Source organism: Hemitrygon akajei, chromosome 5, assembly GCF_048418815.1.
Source record: "Hemitrygon akajei chromosome 5, sHemAka1.3, whole genome shotgun sequence".
Lineage (NCBI taxonomy): Eukaryota > Metazoa > Chordata > Chondrichthyes > Myliobatiformes > Dasyatidae > Hemitrygon > Hemitrygon akajei.
Window position 1 is genome coordinate 122,095,598 of NC_133128.1, and position 17,160 is coordinate 122,112,757.

Below are 17,160 nucleotides of genomic sequence, written 5' to 3' on the forward strand. Positions count from 1 at the left end.
TTAAAAAATCAAGTTTAAGTGCTCTTATCTTGTACTTAAGGTTTTCAGTAACTTTTTGGTTGAAGATATTGATTAGTAGTAACAAAAGTTTTCTTTATTATATATACTGTGTATGGAATACACAGATCACAATAATTTTGAGAACTAAATCGATATCTGTATTTCATTCAGTGCAGCATATTTTTGATGCCAGAGGATGACTGTTTCTGTGTTATGGATTAGGAAATAAATGGATCTTTTCAAACCAATGAAACTAGCGTTTAGTACCCTGAATCTTTTGTCACAGTATCAGCTACACTTAAGGTCCTCAATGTGCTTAGCTCCACTCTGCTTGGTAAATTATCCCTAGAATTTGATGATTTAAATTAAAATGGGCCCAAACAGTTGGCTTTCCTTAAATGTCTAAATTATCATTATCTAGTTGGTCAGCATGGACCAAGTAGGGCAAAAGGCCTCTCTGTGCTGTCTAACTTAATTTGGTATTAGACCATAAGATATAGGAGCAGAATTAGGCCTTTTAGCCCATTGAATCTGCACCTGCCATTTCATCATGCTGATCCATTTCCCTCTCAACTCAAATCTCCTGCCTTCCCCTCATAACCCATCATGCCTGACTAATCAAGAACCCATCAACCTCTGCCTTAAATATATCCAATGACTTGGCCTCCACAGCCGCCTGTGGCAACGAAGTCCACAGATTCACCACTCTCTGGCTAAAGAAATTCCTTCTCATCTGCGTTCTAAATGGACATCCCTCTTTTCAGAGGCTGTGCCCTCTGGTACAAGACTCCCCCACCATAGTAAACATCCTTTCCACGTACACTCTATAGAGGCCTTTCAACATTCAATGTTCAATGAGATCTCCCCTCATTCTTCTGAATTTCAGTGAGTACAGGCCCAGAGCCACCAATCAGTCCACATTACCCTTTTATTCCCAGAATCATTCTCAAGAACCTCCTCTGAACCTTCTCAAATTTTGGAACATGCTTTGTTAAACTGCACACAATTCTCCAAGTGAGACCTTACCAGTGCCTTATAAAGCCTCAACATTACATCCTTGCTTTTATATTCTAGTCCTCTCAAAATGAATGCCAATATTGCATTAACTTTCCTCACCACAGACTCAACCTGCAAATTAACCTTTAGGAAATCTTGCACGAGGACTCCTGAGCCTCTTTGCACCTAAGATTTTTGAATTTTCTCTCTATTTAGAAAATAGTTGGTGCTTTCATTTCTTCTACCGAAGTGCATGACCATACACTTCCTGACACTGTATTCCATCTGCCATTTCTTTGCCAATTATCCTCATCTGTCTAAGTCCTCCTGTAGTGTCCCTGCTTCCTCAACACTTCCTGCCCCTCCACCTATCTTCATATCATCTGCAAAACTGGCCACCAAGCCATTAATTCCATCATCCAAATCACTGACATATAACGTTAAAAGTGGTCCCAAAACAGACCCCAGTTAAACACCACTAGTCAATGGCAGCCAACCAGAAAAGACTCCCTTTTTTCCCCACTCTTTGCCTCATACCAGTCAGCCAATCTTCTATCCATGCTAGTATCTTTTCTGTAATACCATGGCTCTTAACTTGTTAAGTAGCCTCATGTGCGGCACCTTGTCGAAGACCTCCTGAAAATTCAAGTATGCTACATCCACCAATTCTCCTTTGTCTATCTTGCTTGTTATCTCTTCAAGGAATTCCAACAGAGTTGTCAGGCAAGGTTTTCCCTTAAGGAAACTATGATGTGTTACAGCCTATTTTATCATGAGCCTCCAAGTACCCTGAAACCACATCCTCACCAATCGATTCCAACATCTTCCCAACCACTGAAGTCTGACTATAATTTCCTTCCTTCTACCTCTCTCCCTTCTTGAGTCGAGCGACATTTGGAATTTTCCAGACCTCTGGAATCATGCCAGAATGTATTTACTTCTTGATAGATCATTACTAATGCTTCCACAATCTCTACAGCCACCTTTTTCAGAAACTTGGGGGATAGTCCATCACATCCAGGCGATATATTTATCTTCAGACCTTTCAATTTCCCTAGAACTTTCTCTCTAGTAATGGCACCTTCACTTATTTCTGCCCCCTGGTACTCTAGAACTTCCTGGCACACTGCTAGTGTCTTCCACAGTGAATAGTGATACAAACTACTTATTCAGTTCATCCGCCATTTCTTTGTCTCCCATTACTACCTCTCGAACATCATTTGCCAGCAGTCTGATATCTACTCTTGCCTCCCTTTTACTGTTTATATATCTGAAGAAAATTTTGATCTCCTCTTTAATATTATTGGCTAGTTTACTAGCTTATTATTGGCTAGTATTCCATCTCTTCCAAATTTATGTCTTTTTAGTTGCCTTCTGGTCGTCTTTAAAAGCTTCCCAATCCTTTAACTTCCCAGTAACTTTTGCTCTATTATATCCCCTCTCTTCGGCTTTTATGATGTCTTTGACTTTCCTTGTCAGCCACAGTTATGTCATCCTGCCTTCAGAATATTGCTACTTCTTTGGGATGTATCTATCCTGTGACTTCTTAATTGTTCCTAGGTATTCAAGCCACGGTAGTTCTGCTGTCATCCCTTCCAATCAACTTTGGTCAGCTCCTCTCTCATGTCTCTGTAATTCCCTTTACTCCACTTATGTATTGATACATCTGACCAGCTTCTCCCTCTCAAACTGCAGGGCGAATTCTATCATATTATGATCACTGTGCTCTAAGGATACCTTTTCCTTAAGCTTTCTAATCAATTCCATTTAATTGCACAACGCCCAGTCAGAATAGCTGATCCCCTAGTAGGCTCAACCATGCACTACTCTAAAAAGCCGTCTTCTTCAAATTCCCTATCTAGGCATATCACCATAAATACTGGGTTTAGAGTCATAGAGAAGTACAAGTCAGAAGCAGGACCTTCAGCCCATCCAGTCTATGCCGAGCTATTTAAACTGCTTACTCCCATTGACCTGCACCAGGACCATAGGCCCCCATACCTCTACCATCCATGTAGCTATCCAAACTTCTCTTAAATGTTGCAATCAAACTCATGCGCAGCACTTGTGCTCGTAGCTCTTTCCACACGTGCACTCACACTCTGATGAAAAAGTATCCCCTCAGGTTCTCCTTAAACTTTTCACTTTTCATCCTTAACCCATGACCTCTAGTTGTAGTCCCACCCAGGCTCAGTGGAAAAAGCCTGCATGCATTCACCCTATCTATACCTCTCATAATTTTGTATACCTCTATCAAATCATCTTTCAATCTTCTACATGCCAAGGAAAAAAGTCCAACCTTTCCATGTAACTCGGGTGCTCTAGACCCGGCAAGGAAGACTACCAAAGCTTGCATGGGATCTGGACAGCTGTTAAAATGGGCTGAAAAATGGCAAACAGAATTTAATGCAGAAAACTGTGAGGTGCTTCACTTTGTTAGGACCAACCAGGCCAGGCTAGTAGGACACTGAGGAGTGTGGTGGAACGAAGGGACCTGGGAATACAGGTCCATGATCATTGAATGTGGCTTCACAGATTGACAAGGTCATAAGCATTGGCGTTCAAAGTAGTGAGTACAGGACTGTCAACTTCAACTGTCTGTTGAAGTTGTATATGATATTGGGGAGTGCTAATATAGGGGTATTGCTTTGGTCACCTACAGACAGGAAAGATGTAAATAAGGTTGAAAGCGTAGACAGAATATTACAAGGATGTTGCAGAGTCTGGAGGACCTGAGTAGACAACATCCACTGCCTTGCCTTCAACATTTTTCCTGGTAACTTCCTCGAAAAACCTCGATTGGTTAGACACGACCTAACATGCACAAATCATGCAGATTATCCTTAATCAGTCCACGTCTATCCAAATACTCATACATCGGGTCCCTTAGAATACCTTCCAATAACTTTTCCACTACTGACGTCAAGCTCACCGGTCTATACTTTCCCAGTTTACTTTTAAAGCCTTTCTTAAACAGCAGAACAACACTGGCTATCCTCCGATCCTCTGGTACCCTACCTGTCACTAAGGATGACTTAAATATCTCTGCTAGGGCCTCGGCAATTTCTGCACTTGCCTCTTGCAGGGTCTGAGGGACAAGCTTGTTAGATCCTCATGATTTGCCTCAAGACAGCAAACAGCTCCTCCTCTGTAATCTGTATAGGGGCCATGAAGTTGATGCCATTTTGGCTCACTTCTATAGACTCAGTAGACTCCTACGTATTTACAAATGCAAAGCATTCATCTCCCATCTCTTTTGCCTCCACACATGAATTACCATTCTCTCCAGAGGACCAATTTTATCTCTTGCAATCTTTTTGCTCTTAACATATCTGTAGAATCCCTTAGGATTCTCCTTCACCTTGTCTGCTAAGGCAACATCATGTCTTCGTTCAGCCCTCCTGATTTCTTTCTTAAGCGTTCTCTTGCATTTCTTGTGCTCCATTAGCATCTCATTTGTTCCTGCTTGCCTATACCTGCAATGCACTTTTTTTTCTTAACCAAGGCCTCAGTATCTCTTGAAAACCAAGGCTCCCTACATCTGTTATCTTTATCTTTTACTCTGACAGGCACATACAAGCTTTGTACTCTCAAAATTTCACTTTTGAAGTCCTCCCACTTAGTAAGTATACCTTTGCAGGAAAACAGCCTGTCCCAGTCCACACACCATTGGTACCTACTTGGACCATGACCTCTGGCTGTTCAACCTCCCACTTAAGAAAGCTCAGGACTTGATCCAAGATATTCTGGGCCCTGGCACCCAGAAGAAAACATACCATCCAGGAATCTCATTCTCATCCACAGAATCTCCTTGTTGTTCACCTAATCTAATGAATCCCCTATCACTATAGCTCACCACATCTCCCCATTTCCCTTCTGAGTCACAGAGCCAGCCTCAGTGCCAAAGACCTGATCACTGTGATTGTCCTCGACACTGGCTGTTTAACCCCATTCCCCTTTCTGCCTGTCACTCAGTTTCTGGTGTCCTGCACCTTGGGTGTAACTACCTCTACATGTGCCCTATCACCCCTTCGCAAATGATCTGGAGTTCGTCCAGTTCCAGCTCCAGCTCCAGCTCTTTAATGCAGATTGCTGGAAGCTGCAGCTGGATATACTTCCTGCAGGTGTAGCCGTCAGGGACACTGGAGGCCTCCCTGCCTTCGAAATCCTACAAGAGGAGCATTCCACTATCCTGCCTGGCATATCTACCGTTCCAAACTGAGCAACTATAAAGAAGGAAAAACAATGAACCGTGAGGGAGAAAAATAAAACTCTACCTACAACTTTTTTTTTGTCTTCTCTGACTGAAGCCTCTCCTTGCGGAAGCCTTAAAGAGCTTGACCACCCTGACGATGGCTGCACCGAGTAAATGACAGCTCCGCTTGTCCCTGTCTTACTTTAATTTGTTCTTGTCATGCTGACTGGCTGCTGCTCAAAGCTCCAAACTGCTGTGAGTCGCTGCCTTTTCTACTCAATCGGTGAACCTGAGTGAGCTGCGTCTTCTCACGCTATTGATCCTCAATGCGGGATGTTTGCAAATATCAAGGATTTTGCCTTTCAGTTTTTGTTAAGTTCTGGACTGGTCTTGCCAAGGATCAAGCCTACCCCAGAGCTGAAGTGAATGGAGATTGGCACTCACAAGAACTGCAGCGTGATTCCAGCTCTCTTCATGTTGTCTGTAATGACATCAAACTGGTCAGAACTGAAGGGGCTGCTCAGATCAGTGAACACGGCAATGTGTAATTTCTCAAACTTCTTCCCCCTGAAAGGCAAGGTGATATTAAACTTATATAGTGCATTTTCCTGGGTAAGCTACTGTGATATTACTTCAGAACCAGAAGTGGGAGAATTAAAATTCCAAACATAAATTCTGCATATACAGTAAACAAATTAAATACTGTAGCTCTTAGTGGCTGAAAACATTGACACCATTGAGAATGTCACAATAGGAGCTGAAGTAGGCATTTCAGTACATCCTATTGTTCATCAAGACATAACTCGTATAACAGCGCAGCACAGCAAACCCTTCAGCCCATCTTGATTTGGACTAATTAAGCTTATGACACCTTATTACACCTATTGTTTCTACCCACACATGGTCCATATCCCCTCATTCTCTGCATATTCATGTGCTGATCCAAGAACTCCTTTAATTAGCAGGGATTGATAGATTGTTGCATGTTAAGTGAATCAAGTGAATTGGGATAGTGCAGTTAAGTGCATTAAGCTTGATGAAGAGGTGTTTAACTGAGATTCCGTATCTGCATATGTTAAGAAATTACCAATATTCACCATCCTTTGCATTAAAAAAAATTCTCTTTGTTCAATCCAAAATGGCGTACAGCTTATTCTGAGACTGGAGCTCCAAGTTCTGGTCTACTTACCAGAAGAACCATCCTCCTCGCCTGCAATCAGCTGACCTTTTTAAGAATTTTTAAAAGTTTCCATGCCATCATTCTTCTAAACTCAAGGGAATTCAGAAGGGGCTGGTCAAATCAGTGAATGCAGTAATATACAATTCTTCAAACTTCATTCCCCTGTTTCACTCTATCTCCTCACAGAGCAAACCTTGCATCCATGCAATCTGTTTTGTGAATTACTGCTCTCATCTCAACCTCTACTTTTTATGCTTTCACTTTCTCTTTCAGATTACTGTATTCAGCCTTACACTCAGAGTTAATCTCCTGAGAAACACCTTTCTCTTCTTCCATTATCTTCATCTCCTTTTTGAATTTTTTGTTTCAGAAGTTTGCAGATGTTCTGTGAATTATATGTAAAATAGATGGTTCCATCTACACTTCTTGCTGCCTCAGTAAAGCAGTCAGCATAATCAGAAGAGCCCACCCATCCCGAACATTCACTCTCCTTCTATCTCCCATCAGACAGAATATACAAAAGCCTGAAAGCATGTATCACCTGACTTAAGTGCAGCTTCCATCTCACTGTTTTATGACTATTAAATGGTCCCCTAATACTATGAGATGGACTCTGGAACTCAGCTTATTATAGATGAGCACCCTTATCGTCTATCTGCTCTGTATCTGTGTCAGTTTATTCTACACTGTTATTGTTTTACTTTGTACTACATCAATGGACTGTTATAATGAACTACCTATTTGCACAACATGAAAGGCAAGTTTTTCCACTGCTCTTCTGTATATGTGACCATAATAAACCAAGTTACTAATGTATAATTTATCAAAAAGATTTCTGGACGCCAAGACAATCAGCTGCACTGACCCAGCTAGAATGTGGATGAGTAACAGTATTGGCTTTAACACTGTGAAATGTGGAACAGGTTCAAGAGACCATACAGCCTTATCCTGTTTCTGTTCCTACAGCAACAACATTCAGCAGGTCACGCAGCATGTTGGAGGAAATAAATTGGCGCCGTTTTGGGTCAAAATCCCACTTCAGGCCTGGGAGTGGGAAGCTGAGATGGCCAAAGGGAGAGCTGAGAAAGGATTCTGATTGAATACCATTTAGTTGAATACTTACAGGGACTGTTTCTGAAGCAAGTCCATGCAAACGACCAGAGCATCTAGAACTTTAGGAGAGTTAAGGTTCAAGCATTAACAAAAATAAATTCAGTTTTGTATTAGTAACTGTATCTTACCATAGACAATAATTTAAATCTCACCCAGAAATGAGATAAACTAAGGATTGTCAGAATAGCTTCATTAAAGGAAGATCCTGTCTGATTCAGATCCCAAGGGAGATCAATATCCTTGCAGGCAGGTTTGCAAAAGCTGTTCAGGAGGGTGTAAGCTAATTTGGCAGGGGAATGGGAACCAGAGTGATAGGGCTGAGGATGGTGTTTAAACAGTGCTAGTGTGTCGTAAAACCGCTAGCAAGGAGAGGCTGTTGATTGGACAAAATTGCAGTCAACAGGATAAGTTGAGTTGTAGCACAGTTATAGATTGACATGCATGACATTGTGCGCATCAGTGGGTCAAGGCTGTAAGGTTATAGCTGGGAGCTTAACGTTCAAGGATACACATAGTATCAAAAGGACAGTCAGATAGGCCAAGGGGGTGGGGTGGCTCCATTGGTTAAAAAAATGAAATTAAATCATTAGAAAGAGGTGACAAAGGATTGGAAGGTGTGGAATCATTGTGGGTCGAGCTAAGAAACTGGAAGGGTAAAAAAAGTCTGATGGGAGTTGTATACAGACCTCCAAACAGTAGGGAAGATGTGGTCTACAAATTACAACAGGATATAGAAAACGTACGCCAAAGGGGCAATATTACGATAGTCAAAAGGGATTTCAATATGCAGGTTGGGAAAATCAAGTTGGTGCTCGATCCCAAGAGGGGACATTTGTGAAATGCCTATGAGGTGGCTTTTTAGAGCAGTTCATGGTTGACTGGCTATTTTGGATTGGGTGTTGTGCAATGAACCGGAATTGATTAGAGGTTAAGGTAAAGGAACCCTTAGAGGCCAGTGATCATATGGCAGAATTCACCCTGAATTTGAGGAGAAGCTGAAGTCAGATGTATTAGTAATACAGTGCAGTTAAGAGAAATACAGAAGCGTAATAGAGAAGCTGGCCAAAATTGATTGGAAGGGAATACTAGCTGGGATGACAGTAGAATTGCAGTGGCTGGAACTTCTGGACCAATTCAGAAGGCACAGTATAGATACATCCCAAAGAACAATACCTCCTTGTGCAATTGAATCCTGGATTTCTTCTCTTGCAGACCCCAGTCAGTTCAGATCGGCAAAAACATCTCCTCCACAATCTTCATCGGCACTGGTGCACCACAAGGCTCTATGCTTAGCCCCCTGCTCTACTTGTTTTACACTTACGACTGTGTGGCTAAGCACAACTTCAATGCTGTATTTAAATTTGCTGATGACACCACTGTTGTAAGCCAAATCAATAGTGGTGATGAATCAGCATATAAGACAGAGACTGAAAAACTGGCTGAGTAGTGCCACAACAACAACCTCTTACTCAATGTCAACAAGACCAAGGAGCTGATTATTGGCTTCAGCAGGAGGAAACCAGAAGTCCATGAGCCAGTGCTCATCAGGGATCAGAGATGGAAAGGGTCAGCAACTTTAAATTCCTCAGTATTCTCATTTCGAAGGACCTGTCCTGGTCCTAGTACAGAAATACACTTACAAAGAAAGAACAGAAGTTTGCGAAGATCCGGCTTAACATCTAGAACTTTGACAAATTTCTATTGTTGTGTGGTGGAGAATATATTGACTGAGTTCATCACAACCTGGTATGAAAACATCAATACCCTTGTGGAAATGTACTTTACTTGGAGTAACAAAATGGCAGCTTTGTCTGTAACAAAATGGAACCTGTATTGTACCAGAGTGCTTTGCTAATAGTGTTTGTGCAACATTACGTCGATGGAAACTTGAGTATAGGTGACAAATTGCTGAAAGACAAGCAGATGCATCACTGGAAGAATGCCAAGTACACCGATTAAGCAGGCAAACAGTATGTACTCTGACCTTGCTGGGTATAAAGGAGTGATTATGCTGTTTGTTTTGTCAAAGCTATTACTGGCTCAGTGAGGTGATGGTCTTCCCTTGCAGCAAGCAAAATAAACGCACTTATGATTGATCTATTCTGAGTTAATTGTTGTTTGTTACAAGACCCAATGTAAAGCTGCTTGACAGACCTACAATGAGTATTACTGTAAATGGTCTTTACCCGAATTGCATTCTGTCCTTCCCCAACAGAGGACAGTTTATTGATGTCCCAAATCAGACCTGGTAGAGTTTTGCATACAAGACCAGGATTTATATCACACCTTTCAACTTTCTACGGATGTGCTTGTAAACTTTTGTAAAATGTGAGCTACTATTTCCTGCCCTTCTGAGAGACTTAATGTGTGCATACCAGAGAGGCATTGTGAACTATACTATTTCAGAAAGAGTCAACCTATTTTGTGTAAGTGGCACTTACTCAATACAGACTTATCAAAGAGTTCAGAACATTTTTACGAGAGTGCCTTGAAAGCCTCCAGCAAGTTCTCTAGATGCTGTTTAGATTTACAACTCGGTAAGTGGTACTGTTATCTTCATGCTACAGCTTATTATAATTTGGCTGGAAATCTTTCCCCAGAGGCTAAAGAGGGGATTGATCGATCATACAAATCAAACATGGTATGCCCTGGTTTATCACAAGCTGTAAATCAAGTTTGTGAACAATATATGATATGTATTTTACAAAATCCAGGGAAACTAGTGAAGGTTGAACGATCTCATAAACCACCTACTGATGGACCGCTCATGCACTTACAGATGGATTTTGTACAATTACTTCCGTGTGAAGGATATAAATATGTACTGGTTATAATTGATTTTTTTTCATGACAGGTTGAAGCATTTCCTTGCGGGAAGAGTGATGCAGTTACAGCAGCTAAATGTTTACTGAAGGAAATCATCCTGAGGTTTAAGATCCCTTGGAAACTGTCTAGCAATAATGGTACCCACTTCACTGGGAAGGTAAAAAGAAAAGTATGCAAGACCTTACAGATTGACTACATTTTAGCTACCATCCTCAGTTGGCAGGCCTAGCAGAAAAGATGAATAGAACGATTAAAATAAAAAGCATAGTAAAATGTGTGAGTGTTTGAAAATTAACGAGGCAAGTAGTCTTTTACTAATTGAAAGAAACACCGAACATGTGATAAACTACAGCATGATAGAAACAATGAAAAGTCTAAGGAGCAAATCTTTGCATTAACTGAATGAGCAAAAGTACACTGTAGTTCAATTGATAAGAAGCTCCAAAGAGAACTAAAAACATTAAAATGCAGCTGTGACTTCAAGTGGGTGATCTGGCTAGTGACACAACTGCTGGTGATCTGCCCAGGGAAACAACTACTGTACTTATGAAGCTCTGCCCAAGGAATTGCAGCTCACATAAGTCTCCCTGATAGCGCCACCATCCGAACGCCGAAGAATTACAGGATGGATGTGGTATGGACTCTACAGCACCCCCTGGCTACTCATGTAAGAATGACAGTGATGAAACAAAAGGATTGACAGGAATTTCAAACGAAATTATTGCTAATTAATGTATTGACAAGCTAGTGGCAACTATTGCTCAACTGCTTAATGATCTGAAGGACAAGTATGCAGATGACCCAGTGACTCTTAATGAACAACTGAATGTGTTTTACATTTTAAATGTGACATTGTGCACTGCCCCTACATTAAGAATCCCTGATACAGCTGGACAATTCACCCTGTATGTCAACGAGAAACACATGATGGCAGTCTTAATATAAGAAAAAGGAGACCGACAGCATCCTGTTGGCGTTCCCAACCTGGGGTCATGGACCCCTTGGTTAATGCTATGGGTCCATAGAATAACAAAATTGGGAACCCCTGTTTTATACAGTGATGTCTCTTCAAAGATTGAGAGATGGATTCAAGTGGTTGTTTCTGGACCCAAAGTAACATCAGGTAACATGCCACTACAACTAGAAGAGCTGCTGTTATCTTGCAGCCCATTCCTATTAAGGAAAGGAATGGATACTCACTGAAGTGGATGGCTGAAAAGGGAATTTTGGGGTTGGGATTTGAACCTGCATAATTGCTTTTTATATATACATATACACACACACACACACACACACGCACATTTCAATTACTGTATTTGGTGAAATGTAGTGTTGTCATGAAACGACAAAAATTAGGGAATATGGAGATGTACTTTGCTTGTGGTAACAAAATTGAAACTGTATTGTGCCAGAGTGTTTTGTTAATAGTGTTCATGCAAAATTATGCTGAAGGAAACTTGAGTATATGACAAACAGCAGGAAGACAAGTGAATGCATTGGTGGAAGAATATTCAGTACACTGATTTAGCAGGTGATCGGAATGCACCCTGACCTTGAACTGACACACAGTAGCTAACACTTGGGTATAAATGAGAGACTATGCTATATGTTTTAACAAAGCTATCAATGGCTCTTGTGTGGTGATGGTCTTCCCTTGCAGCAAGTAACATAAGCAGGCTTATGATTGATCCACTCTGAGTAACTGTTGTTTGTTATAAGACCTAGTGAGAAGGTGCACATTTACACAGAGCAGCGTCACAGGAAAGCAGCATCCACTGTCAGGGACCCCCACCACCCAGGTCATGCTCTCTTCTCGTTGCTACCATCAGGAAGGTACAGGAGCCTCAGGACTCACACCATTAGGTTCAGGGACAGTTATTATCCCTCAACCAACAGGGTCTTGAACCCGTGGGGATGACTTCACTTCTCTTTACTTGCCCCATCACTGAACTGTTCCCACAACCTATGGACTCACTTTCCAGGGCCTTTTATCTTATGTTCCCAATACTTATTGCTTTATTTATTATTATTAGTACTATTATTTCTTTTTGTATTTGCATATTTTATTGTCTTTTGCACACTAGTTGTCCACCCTGTTAGTGCAGTTTGTCAATGATTCTATAATGGTCATTGGATTTATTGATTATGCCCACAAGAAAATGAATCTCAGGTTCATATATGTTGACATACTTTGATAATAAATTTGCTATGAACTTAAAAATCACTGAATACAGAATAACCAGTCTTCTAATTGCACAAGTTAATTTTCTGATCAGTGGTGGATATCTTGGCAATGGTTAGAGTTTGGTTGGATTTGGTCATCACATGATACTTGTACAAATTTAATTTGCCACTTAACCCAAGCCTATTACCTTGATTTTGCTATAATCATGGACTGAATTTTATTATCTGATCACCAATGATTAATATTCTATGATTTTTATCACTTCATAGATTTGTTAAAATCTTTCTCTTTCCACTGATGACTAATGCCCATGTAATAGTAACTGCCACACAGAATTATGCCTTTATATTCACTTTCTTCATTCAAACATTGGATAAAAGGATACAGTCAGCTTGATTGTCACTTGTCGCAATGCCACTTTGAACATCTTCTAAGAGATCAAAGTCAGGGATCATTAGGTCTCTGTGCACAGTAATATGCTGGTACTGATCTGATGTAGCAAGACTGTTAGAGGTTCCATCAGTCCCAAACAGGACTAAAGCTGTCTCATCTTTACTCTCAGCAAAAACCTAGCGCCAAACAAACAAAAAGAGTCAAACTTCACACCATGCAGAAGCTAAGCAATTTTTATCAGTATTAATTTTTCATGGACTAATCCAAGTTTACCCAGGATTCTGTCAAACAAGTCAATTGAAAAATGATTGACATGTTGAAATCTCTCCTGGAATTGCATAATTGACAGACTTAAAAGACAACTGGATAATTTAATAGAGAAGTCTTGAAGGACATGAGCCAAATGTCGCAAAACATGCAAGTTTGGTGGGCACCTTATTCATTCATCCATCTCCCCACATTGTAATTGTCTCATTCTCCATCACTCCTCTACACTCATCTGCCCCCATACTGTCATTGTCTCAACTCCTAACTACCTCTCCCTCCCCACAATGAAATTACCTCACACTCCCATACTGTCATTGTCTCACATTTTAATTGTCTCATCCCCTCTAACTACCCATCACTTCCCACACTTATCCCTCCCCCACACTGTCATTGTCTTAACCTCTCCCCCCCCCATCCTAAGTCATCTTCTCTCCTTCCAGGTCCTGATCTGGGCCTCAGTTCTGAAATGTGAATTACTTCTCTCTTCACAGATGCAAACTAATCTACTTAGTGGTTCCAGGAATTTCTGTCATCAGATTTACAGCATCTGGTACTTTCAATTTTCAAGAAATAATCAGCATCTGATTTATTTTGGAAGGACTTACCGAAGTGGAGGATATTTTATTGAAAGAGCACCATGGAACCATGATGACATCAGTATATTTAGAAAAGTTATGGAAAAGACTTACTAAACTCCGGCACTGACATTAAATTACAGAATCATACAGCATAAAACAGACCATTTCAACCCAATTGGCAAACTCCTATCTATGCTTCTCCAACTTGTGTGCATTAAGCACATTTCCCTCTACACCTTTTGTATCCAAGTACCTGCCCAAACACCTTTCAACGTTACACCCATTTCTCTCCACACCTTTCCTATCCAAGTACATGCTCAAACACCTTTCAAACATTAAAAATGAATTGTCTCCTCTATCCTTCAATTATTTTAACGCAATACCCCCAGTAAATGACACTGGAACGCCACTAATGTGTACCCCATCACTAAATCTGCCAGACCATTATCCTTCATTTTAATCCTATTTGCCAGTTCCCTTTGGATTTCAAAGGCTTTTAATTTCCTAATCAAACTGCCATATGAAGTGACTTGCTAAAGCCTCGACAAATTATACCCGATGTGCTACACTGCTTGCAGCTAGGCTCATACCGCCAGGTTCAACAACAGCTTCTGTCCTGCTGATATTAGTCTATTGAATGGTTCTCTGGTACAATAAGATGGAGTCTTGACCTCACAATCTACCTTGTTATGATCTTGCACCTTATTATTTAACTGCACCACACTTTCCCTGTAACTGTAACACTTTATTCTGGATTCTGTTACTGTCTTACCTTGTTTTAACCTGAAAGCACCATTTAATGATTTGATCTGTGTGACCAGTTTGCAAGACAAGTTTTTCAGTGCATCTCCATATATTTGAGAATATAAAGCGATTTCAGTTTCAGCAGCCATACAGGTCAGTAAAATGATAACCAGAGCCTATGCTTTTTTCTCATCTGTTCCTTTGAAGAAGATTGGATAGATTTTATCGATTTTTTTCTGACCTACAGATTTATCCACCTTTAATGTTGTCCTTACAGACTTTAACATGTCCTTTCTCATTTTGCTTGCCTTTCTGTTACTTTGTTGGAGAATGGCAGCCAAGGTAAAGAAGTATAACAGTATACCAGTATAGTAGCCACAATGACAATCTCCCCTACTTTCCTTCCTACTGAAAACTTCTCTCTCTCTTTCCCTCCCATTTCAGATGAAGTCACAGTCTGAAAACATCGATTTCCCACAAACACTAACTGACCTGCTGAGTTTTTCCAGCAATTTGTGTGTTTGTTTTAGAATTCCAGCACATGTAATTTTATTTTAATTTTGATCTACTAAATAATTCAATGGAATAATTTGTCTAGACCCAAAACATTGAAGCAAACTAGCCAAATCCAACCACTGAAATTGTACTTAATTACTTACTACTCACATATTTGGTTCCTTAAGGTTGTTATAGCCCAGAGGGTGGTAATGGGGACAAGCTCCCACTATCTATTACACACTCCCAATGACGTGCATTTCAAATATCCTCTGACAACCAAATTCAGCTCCTGGCTTTCTCGTGTAACTTGGCTACTAAGACCAATGGAATTGTTTCTACTGACAGGAGAAGGGGCATAGGCTGGTTACTGGCATCTTAAAACCATTTGCTTTGGGCAGATGGTGCTCACCAGCCGTGATTGGCAGAAGGAATACTCTGACCTCAAACCTCCACTGCCTTGTGGCTATATCCACTCATGGGGAAGGCTTCTAGAGTAGACCCCGAGGGAAAACGGAGCTGGAATCCCTAATGCAGTCCAACACTGAGTTCGATATGACTGGCAACTCCTGTGAGGCTGTTGGTGCCAAAACGTAGCAGTCTCTGCGTTCCTTTGGGTTAATCAGATGCGTGGAGAGGGGGAGCTTGCTTCAAAGGCAACAGTTTGCTCTCCGTATTGTACTGCCAGGCTTGCGTATCTAGACAGCTAGGATGCAAAATCCAAGGCCAACCTTGACCGATAGAGGCCTCAGTCGCTTACCTTTGTAGTACAGGGAGATGCTTCCTCCTACGCTCTTTTGCAAATTTGTATGTGCTGAATAAAGGCATCTCGAGCTCTTAGCTCCAAATGGCTCATTGAATCCATTCTTCCCTCAATGTTAACATCTGAATGTTTGCATCAACTCCTCTTTTGAAGACCTGGATTGTTATGTAGGCCAAGTTTCAATCCAGGCAACGTCTCCCAACGACTTTGGGCAAGAACTGGGAATAATCTGGACTCGTCTTAACTTTATCATAAATGAGAATCTAAGAAAACGGGAAAAAATATGCATAGAAAAATTGTTTACTTGTCGCTGGAGGAACAGCAGCACAATTTTCTTTGCTTGTTCAAATGATGATTCTTCCCCTGGTGGCGCCACGTTCATGGTACGTCCCACATCCCAGCACAGAACCACAGCACTCTGCAAAACAGAAAATATTGCCCTTTCAAAAGCAAAATTACTTTTTACAACACAGAAGCGTAGTATTCAAATCATTAACTCATGATGACCATAAACAGAGCATCCCTGTCTCATTACTTCTCTGAAGCTTATTCTCTCTAACATGCTCCATGATTTCTCTTGTCAAATACCTGCACAAAGAGATAATTGACAGTGGATAGTTAACCTGCTAATGAGCATGCATTGGCATCTGGAACGGAACGATTCTTAAACTAGCATGGCAGAGAAGTCTGAGTGCATGGAAAGCCCTGCCAGGGGTGATGGAAGAGGCAGATACATAGGGACATTTAAGAAACACTGCGAAGACATGTGGGATGATGAAAAAATAGAAGACTATGTAGGAGGGAAGTATTAGATTGATCTTAGAGTAGTTTAAAAGGTTGGCACAACATCGTGGTCCGAAGGGCTTATACTGTGCTGTGATTTTCTATGTTCTAAATGTGCTAAGTGTAAACCTTTTTTCTGCCATGGACCAATACCATTAAGTAAGAGGTCTGTGGACCCCAGGGGAAACCGTGGTGTAGATAAATAAAATGGTCAGAATGGACACAGTGGACTGAGGGGCCCACTATGATAAATCACTACGAAACCAGACATGAAAGCAAAGTGGTCACAGGAACAACTTGCAAACTCCACACAGAAAACACCCAAGGTCAGAATCAAACTATGATCTCTGAAGCAGAGACAACAGCATTAACTCCTGTACTGTGCTGCCACTTTCCATATCATCAAGCACCTGTATTTTATAAACAAAATACCAGAGAAAAATAGGTCGTAGATACTTCAGATAAAGAGTTACACATATGCAGAATCTATATATCTATAAATTACATATATATTGTTAAATCTCATGTTAAAAACATCACAGACTCTACACTCCCACACAAAGTGTGTAAAGGAAGTTAGGTGGGGCTGGCATTATACAGTCTCTCACCATATGATCATGCAACAGACCCAACCTGTTCAGC

General features: G+C 40.9%; 1 protein-coding gene across 1 annotated transcript in view; it reads right to left on the minus strand.

Annotated features, from left to right (window-relative positions):
• The window catches only part of xrcc5 (X-ray repair complementing defective repair in Chinese hamster cells 5), a 128,061-nt gene that overhangs the window by 98,899 nt on the left and 12,002 nt on the right, over positions 1 to 17,160 (minus strand). The window contains exons 2-5 of the mRNA XM_073046346.1: positions 16,040 to 16,153; positions 12,881 to 13,064; positions 7,495 to 7,543; positions 5,636 to 5,758 (exon numbers count right to left, since the gene is read on the minus strand). Coding sequence (XP_072902447.1) covers positions 5,636 to 5,758; positions 7,495 to 7,543; positions 12,881 to 13,064; positions 16,040 to 16,153 — 470 coding nt within the window. The remainder of the gene's footprint in view (positions 1 to 5,635; positions 5,759 to 7,494; positions 7,544 to 12,880; positions 13,065 to 16,039; positions 16,154 to 17,160) is intronic.